Source organism: Oncorhynchus mykiss, chromosome 20 (genome assembly GCF_057628025.1).
Source record: "Oncorhynchus mykiss isolate SJ-2025 chromosome 20, ASM5762802v1, whole genome shotgun sequence".
Classification (NCBI taxonomy): domain Eukaryota; kingdom Metazoa; phylum Chordata; class Actinopteri; order Salmoniformes; family Salmonidae; genus Oncorhynchus; species Oncorhynchus mykiss.
This window is the reverse complement of record NC_143041.1, coordinates 19,577,546-19,598,003: the sequence shown is the minus strand read 5'-3', so window position 1 is coordinate 19,598,003 and position 20,458 is coordinate 19,577,546. Positions and strand designations below refer to the sequence as shown.

The 20,458-nt window shown below is 44.6% G+C and overlaps 1 protein-coding gene across 1 annotated transcript; it reads left to right on the top strand.

Annotated features, from left to right (window-relative positions):
- On the top strand, nucleotides 1–1,958 carry LOC110499039 (leucine-rich repeat-containing protein 18-like). The gene is made up of 2 exons (XM_021575871.3): nucleotides 1–294; nucleotides 837–1,958. Exons 1-2 carry the CDS (start codon nucleotides 185–187, stop codon nucleotides 1,606–1,608), a joined length of 882 nt encoding a protein of 293 aa, XP_021431546.3. The 5' UTR covers nucleotides 1–184; the 3' UTR covers nucleotides 1,609–1,958.
- The last annotated feature ends 18,500 nt before the right edge of the window (nucleotides 1,959–20,458 follow it).

Below are 20,458 nucleotides of genomic sequence, written 5' to 3'. Positions count from 1 at the left end.
GCTTAGTAACAAGGAAAAACAAGAGAAGGCTAGCAGTACTCAGTTTATGCAGGCTTGGCTGACAGAAAAATTTAAAAACACAGGTCCTTAGCTGTATCCACTTAAAAACGACAGAGCAGTGCCCTTCCTGGTTTTTATTTACATGGCTCTTGGTGGCTCTTATGTATAATTCACAGCCAGGGAGATGGAAGGATCCTCGACAAACCTTGGGAGAGCGTTCCTGTGTCTTAGGTCTGGAGATTGCACCCTCTCCGTCTCTGCACTGATCTGGATGGTGGACGAACTTCAATACTGGTAAGAAAACAAAACAGTTTTCTATAACCAAGTTCAGAATAAATTAAACTTGATTATTGCTAAGAAGTCATATAGTAGATTCAAGTTGTGATGTTAAAGTGTTTTAAAAGGTTAGGTTGAATAGGGTGAATGTGATAATAGGTCAAACTGTTTTACGGTTGGTATTTTAAAGACAAGTTATATAGTAAAACAATGACTATTCACTCTTTTCTTCATCTAAAGGTGGGATTGAGAGTTGTTATGGTTAAGGTACATGTTCATTCTCTGCTGCAATGGCAAACAGTTGGCTGTCTCACGTCCTTTGTTGTAATATAATGAGTTATACAGTGAGACAAGTATTGTCATTTACACTAGGGACTATGACATGTAACACTATCTATTACATCATGTTCTAGTTCTACTGCCTACTTCATGTATAATGGAGAAACGAACTCATTAATAATTTACTGACGGAACAGGTTAAATCTTAACCAAGGAAACAACATTTAATCAAACTCATAACATGTTGAACAATAAACTCATAAACCTTTTATTTTTTAAAGCATGATGGCCAAGGGCAAGAAGCAGTCAAGCGAGCCCAAAGGCCGGAATATCACCCTAAAGATGGCTAAGCTGGCCCTGAAGCTGACCGTGGATGGCAAGCGTCGGCTGGACCTCAGCAACATGGAGATCACCACCTTTCCCAAGTGTATCCTGAAGCTTTGCGATGTGGACGAGCTGGACCTGAGCCGCAACCTGCTCAAGAAGATCCCAGACTCTATCGCCAAGTTTGTCAACCTCTGCTTTTTGGACCTCCACAGCAACCAGCTGGACAAGGTTCCGGAAGCTATCGGGCGCCTCCGTAACCTATACAGCCTCAACCTGTGTAACAACTGTCTGAGCACTGTAGGACTCCCCAACGAGATCGGTCTCCTGCGAAAGCTGAGGAGCCTCAACCTGGGCATGAACGTCCTGGAGAGCATCCCATCCTCTATTGCAGCCCTCAAGGAGCTGCGTCACCTTGGCCTGTTCAACAACCAACTGACCCGGGTACCTGAGTGCCTCCGCAACCTGCCCTACCTGGAGACCGTCAACCTGAAGTGCAATCCTATCCCCTTGGAGGATGACAAAGGCATTGACCCCATCCAGAGGGTGGAGTGCCTGTACCTGGTGAGGGAGAGCTCCCTGTGTGCCTGCTGCCTCCAGAAAGTCAAAGACAACAGGCAGAGGGTGAACAGCAGGCTGAGCAGAGGCCCTACCCACAGGAAGTCCATCTTCGCCGGCCTGAACACACCCAACTCGGTGGTGCAGGAATACCAAGCCATCTGGAGGTGATGGAGGAACCAGGTCCTCAATAGGTCATCAAGGACATATTATTTAGGATAAGAACAGTCCAGGTGCTCTATTGCAATATCTACTTATTACTTGACAATGTATATTAGGCACATCAGGAATTCTGGAAGAAGAAACATTACAGGGGTTGCAGTCACACATAACCAGCCCGGTTATAAGCTGCTCGGTCTGTGGTTTGTTGTACTCTATCGCCCTCTAAAGTTTGGGGTCCTGTAATGTTCTCCAACAGACACTGCACTGGAAATCTATCTTAGCTTTACTAATACTACTTTCATTTGCATATGTGTTTGCATATCAAATGTTTCTGATGATAAAATAAGCTTTCATTCTCATTGTTATGATTATTTGTCTCCTCTATTCCAGTGTCAGCAATCACACTAGGACAAAGGGACCAGGTTAGACGATTTAGCGAGGTAACTTTGGTAAACTGAGTTCAACTCAGGGTAACCGGTCACCTTTTAGCCAGGTACATTTCTATGGCAACAAATCCTCCATAACTGACCTAGAAAACAAGACCTTGAGAACTAGAGAAACGGAAAACACACCGGTAAGACCTGACAAAACAAGATGAACTGGCAACAGAAAAACAGAGAGCATGGGTATAAATACACATGGGGATGATGGGGAAAAATAGGAGACAGGAGACAAAGGGCTGTAAGACAAATGTTTGATCCTAGACAGATGGAAAGTGGGATGTATACGGAGGGTGCGGGGCAACAGAAGATGAACTGCAAAGGATTTTAGAGATGGGGAAAGGGCCGATAAATGGGGGGAAAAATTTGGGGACTCAAATCAGAGGGACAGATCCTGAGTGGAGAGCCATGCCCTCTGCCCGAGACGATAGTGGTGAGCCGGGGGCTGGTGGCAGTCTGCCTGTCGCCGATTCCTGGAAGTGGTCTTAAGAGTGGACCGAGCTCTCTTCCAGGTAAGCCGACAGTGATGGACAAACATCTAGGCCAAGGGTATGCTGACTTCTTCCTCTTGCTCAGGGAAGAGCGGAGGCTGGTAACCCAAGGACAGGAACCATGGTCAGGAACCATGGTGGGACACCAAAATCATTGTCGGAGGAAAGCCAGTGTCCAGAGGGAGCCAGGATGGCAGGTGAGGTTAGAGGAATGAGCCCATTCTAAGACCGGGGACCAGGCAAAATCTGGGACAAACAAATGGTTAGCCAGCTGGGAATGCTGTGTCTTGAAGACAAGGCTCTCGATACTCCAGACGAGTGTTAGGTTACTGTGGTGGTTTGTTGCCTAGGAGATAGTCCGCAGAATTGTTCCGACACTGCATTGAAGGCATGGTCATGGTATTCTCCAAGGTATGGAGTCCCTCCACAAGGTTCTGCAGTAACTCCTCATGGCTTCCAATGGTGTCTCCTTGGAGGGACACTGTGTTGCAGAGCTGGTCTGAGTCTGCTTAGTCAGTCATGGACAGTTGGTACTATCACGACTCAGGATATGACCCAAATACAGACACAGGAGGCGGATAGTTTGGTTCTCAGAATATTTAATATATTATATAATAGGGGCAGGAAAAGGGCAGGTCGAGGACAGGCAGAGGTTCGTAATCCAAGGCAGAGTAAATCAGGGAAAGAACATCAGGCAGGCTCAGGGTCAGGACAGGTAGAAAGAACAGAACTAGGAAGACTAGAAGACAAGATCTTGAGAACTGAATAAACAGGAAACAAGCTGGTAAAACCTGACAAAACAGGACAAACTGGCAACAGACAAACAGAAAAAGCAGGTATAAATACACAGGGGATAATGGGGAAAAGGTTGGAGACATCTGGTGGGGGGTGGAGACAAGCACAAGAAAGATGATACAGATCAGGGTTTGACAGCCTGCTGAATTTGCAAGATAACTTTTCTTTCAATTTGATTAAGGCACAAATGAAATTGTGGACGTTACAGCATTGTCTCAAGGAAGAGTTTGGCGTTCGACTACTCATTTGTACCATTTACGCGTAGTTACAAGCCTGATAGAGTTAGCGGGCAGGCAGACGAACAATATCCACCTTTGCAATATGGATTAAGCCTGAGCTGGAATGTGAGCTAACTGAAACTGGTTAGCTTTAGAAAACCTGATAGATATAGCGTACACACAGCGTCGTAATACAGATGAAGCTCGAGCTGGAATGGGAAGCTAACTGAAGCTGGTTAGCTTTAAAATGTTTTGGGAGTCTAGTCAAGATTGAGGAAAAGATGAACGGAGCAAAGTACAGAAAGATCCTTGAAGAAAACCTGTTCCAGAGTATTCAGGACCTCAGACTGGGGCGAAGGTTCACCTTCCAACAGGACAGCGACCCTAATCACACAGCCAAGACAACACAGGAGTGGCTTTGGGACAAGGCTCTGAATGGCCCTGAATGGCCCAGCCAGAACCGCAACTTGACAGTGCTTGAGACGATCTGCAGAGAAGAATGGGAGAAATTGCCCAAATAAAGGTGTGCCACGCTTGTTGCGTCATACCCAAGAAGACTCGAAGGCTGTAATCGCTGCCAAAGGTGCTTCAACAAAGTACTGAGAAAAGGGTCTGAATACTTATGTTAATGTGATTTTAGTTTTTCAATTATAATATATTTGCACAATTTTTAAAAAATAGTTTTTGCTGTCATTATGTGGTATTGTGGGTAGATTCAATCAATTTTAGTATAAGGTTGTAACATAACAAAAATGTAGAAATAGGGAAGGGGTCTGAATACTTTCCAAATGCACTGTATATAACATGATTGGCACAACCATAATAATCATGAAACGGCCTTGGAAGTGTAATGAACACGAGGGGATACAAGAGAGCAGGTTTCAAGCGCAGGGCGCAGCTGGTGTTTGTTGCATAGGACCACAGGAGGAGGCAGGTAGCTGGGTCGAGGGGCAGGCAGGAGGTCATACACAGGGGGTCCAAAAGGGCAACAGTACAGACAAGGAAAATGCTGGTAACATAGTCCGCGAGAGCAGGCAATATGTAGTTAACAGGAAATCCTATTCCGGCAGGGAATAGGCAAAAGGCGTAGTTAGTGAGGCAGGCAGAAACTATCATACACAGCTTTCTGTGTCACGTGTGTCACAAAACAAACAATACCTCACAGGGATGCGGTGCAAAGAACTGAACTAAATAGTGTGTGATAATGACATACAAGTGTGTGAACAGGTGAATAGAATTCAGGTAATTGGGATCTGGAGAGTGTGCTGCGTTCAGGGGATCTAGGTGTTTGAGAGTGTGAGCTCTAAAGTGGGCTGGAAAGTGAGCTGCGTTCAGGGGATCTACGTGTTTGAGGGTGTGAGTTGGAAGCAGACGTTTCAGGAAGTGCCATAATCATTTCACATTAACCTGTTTAATTTAGTTGATATGGCTTAATTGATCATAGTCCAGACGTGTTACAGTTGCAAATACCATGCAGTTGCACCAGGGGAATTTAAACAAAACTTCTTTTTTTGGGCAGGTGTTCTGTTTCCCCACATTTATTGATTAATTAATTTCCCATCATGAATATGTGTCACTATACCCCAATCAAATACATTCATCGACACCACAAAAAAACAGACAAATACAACGTTTTACTCCAATCTGGCAACCCTCATAAAATCTGACATAGCACCAGTATCCCAAAGCATTAAGCGCAAACAAGCATAGAAATCAGAATTAGATTTTTTTTAAATACAAATATAAGGCTAGTATTATATTATAAGTAGTTTGGTGATAACCAGCCATCTGTAAATAGCCCACCCAACTGCCTCATCCCCATATTGTTGTTTATTTTTTTGCTGCTTTGATCCCCAGTATCTCTACTTGCACATTCATCTTCTGCACATCTATCACTCCAGTGTTTAATTGCTAAAATTGTAATTATTTCGCCACTATGGCCTATTTATTGCCTTACCTCCCTAATCTTACTACATTTGCACACTCTGTATGTAGATTTTTCTATTGTGTTATTGACTGTACGTTTGTTTATCCCATGTGTAACTCTGTGTTGTTTGTGTCGCACTGCTTTGCTTTATATTGGCCAGGTCACAGTTGTAAACTGGCCTACCTGGTTAAATAAAGGTGAAATATTTTTATTTTCAATAACCTGGTTGATTAACAATATTGGGTTGTTAACATGTTTTATTCTTTCTATTTAGATGTGGGACTCAATAAAAGGCATTGTAGAACACCATTGCCCAAAATGCATTGCGCCAATAACTTTCAAAAGATTGTTCTGAAGTTTACCCCCCAAAAATGTATTTTCCTATGAATGAAGTCGCACAAAAATTGATGTATTTTCACACGGATTAAGCCACACAAAAACACACAAAATCTGCTGAAATACTTTTTGTACATATTTGCACGATTTCAGAGTGAGATTGTGTTGCCAACAATACACAGTATTTTTTTCCCCAAACCACTACCTGGGGCTGATACTGACCAGAGAAGTGCTGAATCAACAAGAAGATGAAGACGCTAAATCAATAGATTCATTAGTAGGCTAACAGAAACAACACTGTATTGACCTGACCATTATTAGATCCGGTCACTATCCATGATGTTATGAGAAGGAATCTTGCTAGAATTCTGAGTCTCTTAACTAAAGCTTGCGGCACCACTGATCAATTCCTTATCAATCCTCCTATCCGTGTTATGTCTAAAATAGCTTCCCCCATGCAGCATCGTCACAGGTGACCAGTCTAACACGCTTTACTTTACACACTGCTCACCGCTGTGTCAGTGCTATAGGAAATCAATGCACCAGTGCACACACACACTCCTCAGGCAGGCAGGCAGAATGCGGCAGAGCAGAAGCCGTAGTAGCCCTAAAAGCACTATCTAGAGCAGGGATGGATCAATGAAAACAAAATGTTTTTTTTGGAACTCAGTCGGGGTCTCAAGATTATAATTAGTTGATTCGTTTGAATTCATTGTGTTGAGGCTTGGCTGGAGGAAAATGGGTACACTGTTGGCTCTCTAGGAACGGTTGGCCAAACATTTCAAGTTAGATTTAGTAGGTCCCAGTTTATGCTAGCTACATTGTTTGTTTATATAGCATTTATACAAGGCAGAAATATTGTTTCCTTGTTGAAAAATATACAGAATGCCAGTTTCAGAGAGATGCATAGCAACATCAGGGCAACTTTGTAACAGCTGACCCCATTTTTCTAAAGCCAAACCCACCCATTAACCACTGAGTCTACCTGTTATTAAGATGCCAAAATGTGAAATATTTTCAGTACTTGTTTTCAGTATCCTTATGTGTCACGCCCTGGTCTTAGTATTTTGTGTTTTCTTTATGAATTTTGTCAGGCCAGGGTGTGACATGGGTTTTTTATGTGGTGTGTTTTGTCTTGGGGTTTTGTTAGGTATTGGGTTTGTGGCTTAGTGGGGGTATCTAGTATAGTCTATGGCTGTCTGGAGTGGTTCTCAATCAGAGGCAGGTGTTTATCGTTGTCTCTGATTGGGAACCATATTTAGGCAGCCATATTCTTTGAGTGTTTCGTGGGTGATTGTTCCTGTTTCTGTGTTTGTTTGCACCAGATAGACTGTATAGGTTTTTGCGTGATGTTTCTTGTATTGTTTGTGTTTATTTCGTTATTAAACATGTATCAAGATAACCACACTGCGTTTTGGTCCTCCTCTCCTTCACCGCAAGAAAACCGTAACATTATGTTGTTTTTGTTTTGTGTTTGGATTGTTTCAGTGCATGCATTTAACACATTTTGGACGGACTTCAACAGGGCCACCATCTCCAAAGTTCTGAACTGGGTTTAATTGAGTTTTTGTTGTTTTAATTGTACATTAAATGCATATGGTGTATATTTTTTTACACACTTTGAGTCAAACAAAACCGTGTGTTCTCTTCTCCGACAATTAATCCACAGATGAATCCCAGAAATGTTCCACACACACAAAAAAAATATGATTTCTCTCTAATTTGGTGCACAAATGTGTTAACATCCCCGTTAGTGAGCACTCTTTTGCCAAGATAATCCATCCACCTGACATGTGTGGCATATCAGGATCTGATTAAACAGCATGATCATTACACAGGTGCACCTTGTGCTGGGGACAACAAAAGGCCACTCTAAAATGGGCAGTTTTGTTGCACAACGTCACAGATATCTCAACTTTTGAGGGAGCGTGCAATTGGCATGCTGACTGCAGGAATGTCCACCAGAGCTGTTGCCAGATAATGTCATATTCAATTCTCTACCATAAGCATCCGCCAAAGTCATTTTAGAGAATTTGGCAGTATGTCCAACCGGCCTCACAACCCCAGACCATGTGTAACCACGCCAGCCTAGGACCTCCACATCTTGCTTCTTCACCTGTGGGAACGTCTGAGACCAGCCAACCGAACAGCTGATGAAACTGAGGAGATTTCTGTCTGTAATAAAGCCCTTTTGTGTGGAAAGACACATTCTGATTGGCTGGGCCTGGCTCCCCAGTGAGTGGGCCTGGCTCCCAAGTGGATGGGCCTATGCCCATGAACTCAGTATAATTGTTGCATGTTGCGTTTATATTTTTGTTCAGTACAGATACAACATTTCAATGTGGTTAATACACAACGTAACCAGGATGGCAGGTAGCAAAGTGGTTAAGAGTGCTGGGCAAGTAACCAAAAGGTTGCTGGTTCTAATCCCTGAGTGAAAAATCTGTTGATGTGCCCCCTGAGCGAGGACCTTACTGTGCCTTCATAAAGTATTCATACCCCTTGACTTATTCCACATTCTGTTGTGTTACAGCCTGAACTCTACATTTATTAAAACCCCCTAAGGTCGATGACTGCGCCCCTGGGTCAATCTAAGTAGCGTAAAAAAAAAATCACCATCACAATCCATACGTTTCAGCTAGAAATATCTGTTTTCTTGCATGGTTTGCATCTCAATCCACTGCATCCTCCTACGTCAGCCTTCCACATCTGGAAGGTGGCCGTGCTACAGCAGTCTTTGTCAGACCATGAGACATCCCGAAAATCTGTCTGTAGCGTCCAAACCACTTGAGCTAAGAAATTTGACCCCACTATGGAAAGGGCAGACTTTCACGAATATGATGGGGTTCTCCGGGACTCGTCTGAATGTAACCCTTACAAATGAATTGAAGAATGGAGGACGTTTTGTGCCTACAAAAATAAGGGGTTGATGATGTGTCCAAAAAAATATATATTTCCTGAGCTTTCTTATTTCTCCTAGATATAGGACAGACACTTCAACACGTTAATCCTTATGATTTATTTTTGGACTGTCTTTTTTTGCCATTTATGAATGTTTTATTCAATGTGTTATCGATGGGCTATAGTAGTAAAGATAAAAAATTCTACATCTTAGCAAATCATTTTCAAATGTATATATTTTTTGTACCAAAAAAAATCAAAATCAATCAGCTAAATGATCCATGATATGACCATCTTAAAACAATTTCATATGTTAGCTTAGTACCCCACCAATCCCCCCCCCCCCCCCCCCCAACAGATTAGACTTTTAGAGATGAAGTCAAAATTGTAACTCAAGAACATTCTTCTTGGTAAGCAACTCCAGTGTAGATTTGGCCTTGTGTTCTAGGTTCTTGTCCTGCTGAAAGGTGAATACATCTCCCAGTGTCTGGTGGAAATCAGACTGATCCAGGTTTTCCTTGGGGATTATGCCTCAAGTTAATTTTAGTAAATGTTTTATCCTGAAAATTGTAAACGATTACAAGCATAGCCATAACATGATGCAGTCACAACGATGCTTGAAAATATGGAGAGTTGTACTCTGCAATGTATTGTATTGTATTTGCCCTGAACAACACTTTTGTATTCAGGACATGAAGTTCATTTCTTTGCCACATTTTTTCCAGTTTTACTTTATTACCTCATTGCAAACAGGATGCATGTTTTCGATTTATTACATTTGATTTCACTCTGTCAATTAGGTTAGTATTGTGAAGTAGCTACAATGTTGTTGATCCATCTTCAGTTTTCTCCTATCACAGCTATTAAACTCTGTAACTGTTTTAAAGTCAGCTTCCTCTTCCTCTCCGGCAACTGAGTTAGGAAAGACATCTGTATCTTTGTAGTGACTGGGTGTATTGAAAGACCATCCAAAGTGCAATTATTAACTTCAACATGCTCAAAGGGCTATTCGATGTCTGCCCTTCTTTGTGAGGCATTGGAAAACCTCCCTGGTCTTTGTGGTTGAATCTGTGTTTGAAATTCACTGCTCGACTGAGGGACCTCACAGATGATTGTATTAGTGGGGTACAGAGATAAGGTAGTCATTCAAAAATCATGTTAAACACTGTTATTGCACAGATAATGAGTCCATGCCACTTATTATGTGACTTGCTATGCACATTTTTACTCCTGAACTTATTTGGGCTTGCCATAACAAAGGGGTTGAATACTTACTGAGTCAAAGCATTTCAGCTTTTAGTTTTTTATTCATTTGTAAAAATGTCATAAAACATAATAACACTTTGATGTTATGGGTTATTGTGTCTAGGCCAGTGACACAACAATCAATACAATCTTTACTGTAGAAACAAATTATGTAGATTTGCAACAACTACCACACCTATCAACAACTACCACACCTATCCATTCTAAAAATGTACTTGAGTTACTATTAATATTTAACAAGAGAGCAAAGCTCTGGATTCCCAATTCTAGACAGTCAGCAGTAGCACTTGTCACATATTCCAATTCAGTACAATGACATGCAGTGACCCAAGAAAAGAGGCCACAAGCGCTGTTTTGTAGCAATGCCTGCAGGTTTTTCACACAGATGGTGCTAAACCATGATTTTCCCAATTTGAAACAATCCATCCTAAAACACAAAACAACAACACAACGTATAACACACCTCAGAAATGTACATAGGAGCCCATATTTCATAGTGTATGTGTGTTAGCATTGCAAAGGGAGGGTATATTACTGCAAGCTTCGAAGTTTACCAGTAAACTACCAGAATTTTGGTATCTTTCAGTTATTGGGGGGAATTTATGAAATGTCATCTAGTGGCCTTTTTGGATACTTCAGATTATCACAGCTGTCTGTAATTATCTCTGGCCTTCTGTGTGGATTCACTACATATAAAACAGATACAGTTATGAAATAACTTGATTTAAAAATGTAAAAAATGGAATGACAAAGCTGTAAAACATTGTTCTAAATATAAACCATGAAGTTAGTGAATACCATTGGTGTTTAATGTGAGGCTTTCAGCGTGAAATACCCTTTACATTTTACAGTTTATTTATTTTACTATGTCAATATGTATTTGTTGTAAATGTAAATGTAAATTTGTTGTAATTGTACATTTTGTTGCCAAACTGGTGGCAGTTGTGAAAAAAGAAAATATTTGGAAGAGTTACTGTCACGACTTCCACCGAAGTCGGTCCCTCTCCTTGTTCGGGCGGTGTTCAGCGGTCGACATCACCGACCTTCTAACCATCAGTGATCCATTTTTCATTTTCCATTGGTTTTGTCTTGTCTTCCTTCACACCTGGTTACAATCCCATCAATTACACGTTGTGTATTTATCCCTCTGTTTCCCCTCATGTCCTTGTCGGAGATTGTTTTATTGTATATTATGTGCAAGTCTTGTGTCAGTGTGCGACGGGTTTTGTACCCACTTACATTACTTTTTGTATATTTTAGTTTTTGGAGTTTTATGAGCACTTATTAAACGACTCCGTCTATACCAAGTTTGTTTTCCAGCGCCTAACTTCCCTACCACCGACACGCACCCATTACAGAATCTCCGACCATAATTATGGAGTCAGCAGGAGAAGGTACCCCGGCCATTGAGGTGGAGGAGCGCGTCCAGGAGCTTGCAGTTATGCTCTACCATCTTGGCGCCTCCATGGATCACGTTGTCCAGAAAATGGACCGCTGGGAGAGACAATGAGTTCTTCCAGAGCCTCCACCAGCACAACCGGGGTCTCCCCTGAGCGCCCCTTTCCCGCCTGAACCCAGTGGGATCCGTCTCTCCTTGCCCCAGGAGTATGATGGGAGGGCTGCGAACTGCCAGGGGTTCTTGTTGCAGTTAGACCTCTATCTGGCCACTGTCCACCCGGTTCCATCGGACCGTGAGAGGGTGTCCGCCCTCGTCTCGTGCCTCACCGGGAGAGCCCTGGAGTGGGCCAACGCCGTGTGGAGAGAGGGAGATGTGGCGTTGAAGCAGTTTGAGGAGTTCACCCGCCGTTTCCGGGCAGTCTTCGACCACCTGCCCGAGGGTTCCACCTCTCCATCTGAGGCAGGAGACGAGGAGCGCCCAGGAGTTCGCCCTGGAGTTTAGGCCCCTGCCTGCCGGCGCGGGATGGAACAACAGGGCCCTGATCGACCATTACCGCTGCAGTCTGCGCGAGGATGTCCGTCGGGAGCTGGCCTGCAGAGACACCACCCTCACGTTTGACCAGCTGATGGACCTGTCCATCTGGCTGGACAACCTGCTGGCTACTCGCGGACGTCCAGATCGGGGTCTGGTGGTTCCATCCTCCCGCACTCCCTCTCCGATACCCATGGAGCTGGGAGGGGCAGTGCGAGGGAGACAGGAGGGGGTTCACGCTCGTGTACCATCTGTGGCCGCAGAGGTCACACTGCCGGTCGGTGCCGGGTTGGTTCCTCTGGAAAGCGAGGCAGCTGGCAGGGCGCTCTGGCGTCACCCCAGGTGAGCCGGCACCACTCTCACCCAGAGCCCTCTGTTGTTCATATGTTTGTGTCTGTCATATTCCCTGAGTTTTCCCCGCATTCCCAGCATAAGGTGCTCGTCGATTCAGGCGCGGCTGGGAATTTTATTGATAGAGCCTTCGCCTATAATTTAGGGATCACCATCGTTCCCGTAGATGTGCCCTTCCCTGTTCTTGCCTTAGATAGTCGACCATTAGGGTCAGGGTTGATTAGGGAGGTCACCGCGCCTTCGGGCATGGTGACACAGGCAGGTCATACGGAGAGAATTAGTCTCTTCCTCATTGACTCTCCTGCGTTTCCTGTGGTGCTGGGCCTACCCTGGTTAGCTTGTCATAACCCCACTGTTTCTTGGCCACAGAGGTCTCTCACGGGGTGGTCGCGAGATTGCTCCGTTGGTGCTACAATGGTGGAGAGTCCAGACCAGGTCTACACCGTGCGCATCCCCCCTGAATATGCCGATTTGGCTCTCGCCTTCTCCAAAAAGAAGGCAACCTTAATTACCACCTCATCCACGGGGTGATTGTGAGATAGACCTGCTGGTAGACGCTGCACTTCCCAGGAGTCACGTGTATCCCCTCTCACAGGTGGAGACGGAGGCTATGGAAACATATGCCTCCGAATCTCTGCGTCAGGGGTACATTCGGTCCTCCACTTCACCCGCCTCCTAGAGTTTATTTTTTGTGAAGAATAAGGAGGGAGGTCTGCGCCCGTGTATTGACTATCGGGGTCTGAATCAGATCACTGAGGTACAGTTACCCATTACCGCTCATAGCCACAGCGATAGAGTCAATGCACGGGGCACGCTTCTTCACCAAACTAGATCTCAGGAGCGCTTACAACCTGGTGGTTATCTGAGAGGGAGACGAGTGGGAGACGGCTGTCAGTACCACCTCTGGGCACTATGAGTACCTCGTCATGCCGTACGGGTTGATGAATTCGCCATCATTCTTCCAAGCCTTTGTAGACGTGATTTTCAGGGACTTGCACAGGCAGGGTGTAGTGGTGTATATTGATGACATTTTGATATACTCCGCTACACGCGCTGAGCATGTGTCCCTGGTGCGCAGAGTGCTTGGTTGCCTGTTGGAGCATGACCTGTACGTCAAGGTGCAGCCGTGCGTAATTGGCCGACTCCCACCACAGTAAAGGAGGTGCAGCGGTTCTTAGGGTTTGCCAATTACTACCGGGGGTTTATCCGGCATTTTGGTCAGGTGGCAGGCTCCCATTACCTCACTGCCAAAGGGTGCCTGGTGCGCTTGCAGTGATCAGCTGAGGCGGACAGGGATTTTAGTCATCTGAGTGCTCTGTTTACCTCGGCTCCCGTGTTGGCCCATCCAGATCCCTCTTTGGCGTTCATAGTGGAGGTGGACGCTTTCGAGGCTGGGATAGGAGTGATGCTCTCTCAGTGCTCGGGTATGCCACCGAAACTCCGCCGCTGTGCCTTCTTCTCGAAGAAGCTCAGCCCTGCGGAGCGAAACTATGATGTGGGGGAACGGGAGCTGTTGGCTGTCGTCAAGGCCTTGAAGGCATGGAGACATTGGCTTGAAGGGGCTAAACACCCTTTTCTCATCTGGACTGACCACCGCAACCTGGAGTACATCCGGGCGGCGAGGAGACTGAACCCTCGTCAGGCAAGGTGGGCCATGTTTTTCACCCATTTTGTATTTACCCTTTCCTACAGACCAGGCTTTCAGAACATTAAGACAGGCGCATTGTCCCGGCTGTATGACACAGAGGAGCGGCAACCTTGGATCCCACTCCCATACTCCCGGCCTCTTGCTTGGTGGCACCGGTAGTGTGGGAGCTGGACACGGACATTAAGCAGGCATTGCATACAGAACCCGCTCCCCTTCAGTGTCCGGCTGGACGTCTGTACATTCCGTCTGCTATCCGCGACCGGCTAATCTATTGGGCCCATATGTCACCCTTCTCTGGTCATCCTGGTATCGGTCGGACGGTGCGCTATCCTAGTGGGAAGTACTGGTGGCCCACTTTAGCTAAGGACGTGAGGGTTTATGTTAACTCCTGTCCGGTGTGCGCCCAGTGCAAGGCTCCTAGACACCTGCCCAGAGGTAAGTTACAACCCTTACCCGTTCCACAACGGCCATTGTCGCACCTGTTGGTGGATTTCCTGACTGATCTTCCTCCTTCACAGGATAACACCACAATCCTGGTCGTTGTGGATCGTTTTTCTAAGTCCTGTAATCGCCTCCCTTTGCCCGGTCTCCCTACCGCCCTACTGACTGCGGAGGCTCTATTTACAAACGTCTTCCGGCACTACAGTGTGCCTGAGGATATAGTGTCTGATCGGGGTCCCCATTTCACGTCGAGGGTCTGGTGGGCGTTCATGTAACGTATGGGGGTCACGGTCAACCTTACCTCAGGTTTTCACCCGGAGAGTAACGGGCAGATGGAGAGAGTTAACCAGGATGTGGGTAGGTTTCGGAGGTCTTATTGCCAGGACCGGCCGGGGGAGTGGGCAGCGTTCGTGCCCTGGACAGAGATGGCCCAGAACTCTCTCCACCACTCCTCCACTAACCTTTCTCTCATCCAGTGTGTATTTGGGTATCAGGCGGTTCTGTCTCCTTGGCATCAGAGTCAGACCGAGGCTCCTGCGGTGGACGACTGTTTCCGGCTAGCGGAGGAAACATGGGGCGCCGCCCATGTCCATCTTCAGCATGCCGCTGGCGCAGACCGTCACTGCAGTGAGGCCCCGGTGTTCGCACCAGAGGACCGGGTCTGGCTCTCAACCCGAAACCTGCCCAAATGCCTGCCCTGTCGGAAGCTGGGTCCGCAGTTTGTGGACCGTTTAAAGTCCTGAGGAGAGTGAACGAGGTATGTTACAGGTTACAGCTTCCCCCCGATAACAGCATTAACCCCTCGTTCCATGTGTCTCTCCTCAGGCCGGTGGTGGCTGGCCCGCTCCAGGAGTCTGAGGTGCGGGAGGTTCCTCCGCCCCCTCTGGACATCGAGGGGGCCCCGGCGTACTCTCTTCGTTCCTGGATTTACTGGATTTGAGATGTCGGGCGATGGTCGGGAGGAGAGATGCTGGGTTCCGGTGGAGGACGTGTTGGATCCTTCTATGCGGTGAGATTTCCACTGTCTCCATCCGGATCGCCCTGCGCCTCGTCCTCCGAGTTGTCCCCGAGGTCGGTGCCGATGCGCTGCTGGAGCTGCACGTCAGGCGGGGGGGTAATTTCACGACTTCCGCCGAAGTAGGTCCCTCTTCTTTTTCGGCCGGTGTTCGGTGGTCGATGTCACCGACCTTCTAGCCATCGCTGATCCATTTTTCATTTTTCATTGGTTTTGTCTTCCTTCACACCTGCTTCCAATTCCATCAATTACATGTTGTGTATTTAACCCTCTGTTTCCCCTCATGTCCTTGTCGGTGTGCGATGGGTGTTGTACACGCTTATATTATTTTTAGTATATTTTGTTTTTTGTAGTTTTATGAGCACTTATTAAACGACTCCGTTTATACCAAGTTTGTTTTCCTGCGCCTGCCTTCCCTGCCACCGACACACCCTCCATTACAGTTACAGATTTAATTGAAAATAATTCCATTTATTGATAATTAATTAGGCTATTTTCTCTTGAACCCTATGGTTCCATATCCAATAAATGATTGGGGACCAACCTTTTCAAGAGTCCAAAAGCAAGCCGAGATCTACCATTCTGATTTTACTTTAAAAAACATACCTATGCAACATTAAACAAGAACATACTTATGAAAGCAGCAGCTCTTTACTGTATTCGTTGAGTCTCTCTTTAGTCATTGTTTTAAAAGCTGGGAAATCACAGCATCAACTTTGCTGTGCACTCAATGTGTCTTTTTACAGCCTATGGCTTGAGGAAACTGTGCAGACACAGTGATCTAAACGATCTGATTGGCCAGCGGTAGGCCTATAGGTGCACTTGATTGGCTCTCTGGGCCTGCCGGGGATGCAGGTGTTACTGTGGATGTATTTCAAGGCCTACCTTCAAAGTTAGTGCCTCTTTGCTTGACATCATGGGAAAACCAAAAGAAATCAGCCAAGACCTCAGAAAACAATTGTAGACCTCCACAAGTCTGATTCATCCTTGGGAGCAATTTCCAAATACCTGAAGGTACTACGTTCATCTGTATAAACAATACTATGCAAGTATAAATACCATGGGACCATGCAGCCATCATACTGCTCAGGAAGTAGACGCGTTCTGTTTCCTAGAGATTAACGTATTTTGGTGCACAAAGTGCAAATCAATCCCAGAACAACAGCAAAGGACCTTGTGAAGATGCTGAAGGAAACAGATTCAAAAGTATCTATGTCCACAGTAAAACGAGTCCAATATCGACACAACATGAAAGGCCTCTCAGCAAGGAAGAAGCCACTGCTCCAAAACGACAATAAAAAAGCCAGACTATGGTTTGAAACTGCACATGGGGACAAAGATCGTACTTTTTGGAGAAATGTCCTCTGTTGTGATGAAACAAAAATAGCATTGTTTGGCCATAATGACCATCAATATGTTTGGAGGAAACAGGGGGAGGCTTGCAAGCCGAAGCACACCATCCCATCCGTGAAGAACGGGGGTGGCAGCATCATGTTGTGGGGTACTTTGCTTGACCCCAAGCATACTTCTGAAGTTCTGGCAAAATGGGCTAAGGACAACAAAGTCAAGGTATTGGAGTGGCCATCACAAAGCCCTGACCTCAATCCTATAGAACATTTGTGGGCAGAACTGAAAAAGCATGTGCGAGCAAGGAGGCCTACAAACCTGATTTTGGGAAATTGTACTAGGATTAAATGTCAGGAATTGTCAAAACCTCTGACTTCAACTGTAAATAAAGGTTACATTTAAAATGTGAACAAATAAATTACTAAAGTTACCATAGATTGCCATAGCTGACCTGTTCATACCCAAATTACCGAAGATTCTGGTAACCCTAGTGACAATGAGCAGCCCAGTTGTTATGGCTGAACAAAAACAGCAGTGCCCAGCCAAACCCTACCCCTATCCCCTACTCATGGCCATAAGGTTTTTATTGCTGTCTCATTTTGGCTTGTGCTGAGGTTTTTGTGGCCCTTCCCCCTCTGGTCTCTGTAGTAAGAGCAGCTGTGGTCTTCAGGGCAGCGCTGATTCAATTGCAGTGGGTGACTTAAAGCTTTTATACTCCATACGGGAAGAAGAGGAGGAAAGGAGGAGGATGACTGGGATGCTGCTCCCACACTGATGCAACATCATTAGAGAAATGCAAGGAACTAAGAGGGAGGAGAGAGAGAGAGAGAGAGAGAGAGAGAGAGAGAGAGAAGGGAGATCAAGTACAGGCTTAACTGAATGAACAACAGAGACATAATTAAATATGGAATTGTACTAAATAGTTTGGGGTATGGCCTCGTTTTTGAGGAATGCTCCTCAGAGCCAGATGCTGATGACAGGTAACATTTTGCTGGGAAGCTAGCATTGAACCCTGCCCAACCCCCCACAAAAGGAGAAGAATGAGACCCTATGCTGATGATGATAAGTTTGTATTCATTCCCACTATGCCTGTATAATAGGAAACAGAGTGAATTATGTTATGATGCTTGGTGAAGTTCAACGGGCATTCAGATCAGCCTCCTGATTGAACTTTCAGAAACTACATTTCAATCGAGTACAGGCTTAACTGAATGAACAACATAGACCGAATGCAATATGGAATTTTATGAAATAGTTTGGGGTATGGCTTCGTCTCAGAGGAATGCTCCTCGTAGCCAGACGCTGATGACAAGTAGCCCTTTGCTGGTCAGTTGGCATCGAAACCACCAAAAATAAATAAGTTAGACAATAGTGATTAGAGTGAAAAGACTGGATCAGAAAAACCTAAATCACGTGAAGGAATAAAAAACGATAGGAGTTGTGAACTTGCAATTAGAAGGAAACAATGGAAAACCGGTAAGAAGACAGCCTCGCGAAACGTCACTGCGGAGGGAAACCGCCTTGCCTGAGGGCTGCGAGCATATTGTCACACCCTGACCATAGTTTGCTTTGTATGTTTCTATGTTTTGTTTGGTCAGGGTGTGATCTGAGTGGGCATTCTATGTTGTGTGTCTAGTTTGTCTGTTTCTGTGTTTGGCTTGATATGGTTCTCAATCAGAGGCAGGTGTTAGTCATTGTCTCTGATTGGGAACCATATTTAGGTAGCCTGTTTGGTGTTGGGTGTTGTGGGTGATTGTTCCTGTCTCTGTTTTTGCACCAGATAGGGCTGTTTTGGTTTTTCACATTTCTTGGTTTTGTTAGTCTATTCATGTATAGTTTCTTATTAAAGAACCATGAATAATAACCACGCTGCGTTTTGGTCCGCCTCTCCTTCGACACAAGAAAACACATATACATATGCTGTAGAATAGGAAGTAGCAGGTAGCTTAGTATGGAGATCAAAACTGTTGTGTTTTGCGATGAAGAGAGTCGTGCTGATTGAAAAGATTGTACAAGACAAAGAAACAAGTCGTAATGGTTGCCTGAAATAATGTAATTCACCTAGTGTGTGATATGCTGTCGCTATGCTTATGAGTTGAGGCGCACTATAGAATGACCAATTATACGTTATGTAGACCAATGAACTTCAGACCACTGAACATGAAAATCCCCCAAAAGTACACAGATGGGAGGCATCGGCAGTAAAACCTGTCCTCGAGGGCAAACTGTCTAAAGCATGATGAGATCTTGAGATCGGACACTGTTGCAACAACCATAGTAAAAGTGTTATGAAAAGGCAACCTTGCACAATTGCAATAAGGGAACCCACTTGGTGAAAACCATTGCTGGGTAGCCTTAATTTGCTAACAGAAGGTGGTTACTGTGGGACCAACCATTGTTAATTGGGTAGTATGTTAGAAGCTAGCATAGAGAAGCATTTCCTTGAATCACTTCAATGTGTTCGATGATTACATTTCTGCATTACAAATTGAAAAATATTAAATTCAATATGCTAACACAAATTCAAAATGATGGAATTCCAATACAATTTCTGTTGGCACTGAAATCACTCCATACATTGCATTGCTTGCAGAATTGAAGAATGAATTGGCAATGAGTAACAATGAATATCGTCAGATAAATTATAGGCTAATCATGAATTTGACTTGTGAGCTTCTAACAGCAGCATACTGTATATAGATATTTCTATAAACTCGGGTACCTTTGAGCATTTCCTGTCATGGACAACTGCTTGGAGCTGTTACAAAGTCATTAATATTACGTTGCCTTTTTTTTCATGTGAATACGTGTGAATACATGTGAATAAGATATGTATTAAGAACTCTCTCATTCTCGGAGTCTTCACAGATTTGGCAAACACTTTGTGACATAAAACAGCACCTTTCTTTCCTTGCATTTCTGATGCTGCTCGTTGTCATTATATCATGTACTAAGAATTGAACAATTTAATTACACATTGAACTTGATCCCGTAAAATTCATGGATATTGCTCAGACTCTTTTTTTATGTATGGAGATCTCGGAAGTACACTGTAACTTTGTAACACACCCGAGAAAGGACTACTGTCATCTAGGAGTGCAGAGATAAGTTGAATACATTCGTAGCCAGTTGTTAGGAGCTCATGGCTGGAAATGCCTGTACCACTGTGGCCAGGATTGCCAGAAGTTGAGAGTCGGAAAATGCCCACTTGCCTAATGACGATTCTCTAAAAGCCTCGTTCACATTGGCAGTTCGAAGTGACTCAAATCCGTTATTGGTAACACTTTACTTGACACCTAGCATTATAACACATTATGACACGGTCATAACCATGTCATCAAATGTCTTAACAGCTGACATGTATCGTCATAACCTGTCATCATATGGTCATAACTCTGTCATGAACCATATATTTACACCTGTTGTGATGTATATTGCGTTCTTTTACGGCTGGTTATGACACCTACATAAGAGTGTCAAAACCCACATTTTATTCAAATGTGTCTTTTTTCCTCTTGTTTCAACGTTTGTTTCTTAAATCCTTTTGTTGTTGTGTGTCATTATTTATAGTCATGTTTGTACACTTTATGACACCTTCTAGAAGATTTATGACCGTCCTTTGTCACTTTACTTGGACTAAGAAAATACACTTTATGAGACTGTCAAGAAGCATTATGACCATCAGAACCATATGAGCCAGATAGGCATAAAAATATATATATACAGTTCCAGTCAAACGTTTGGACACACCTA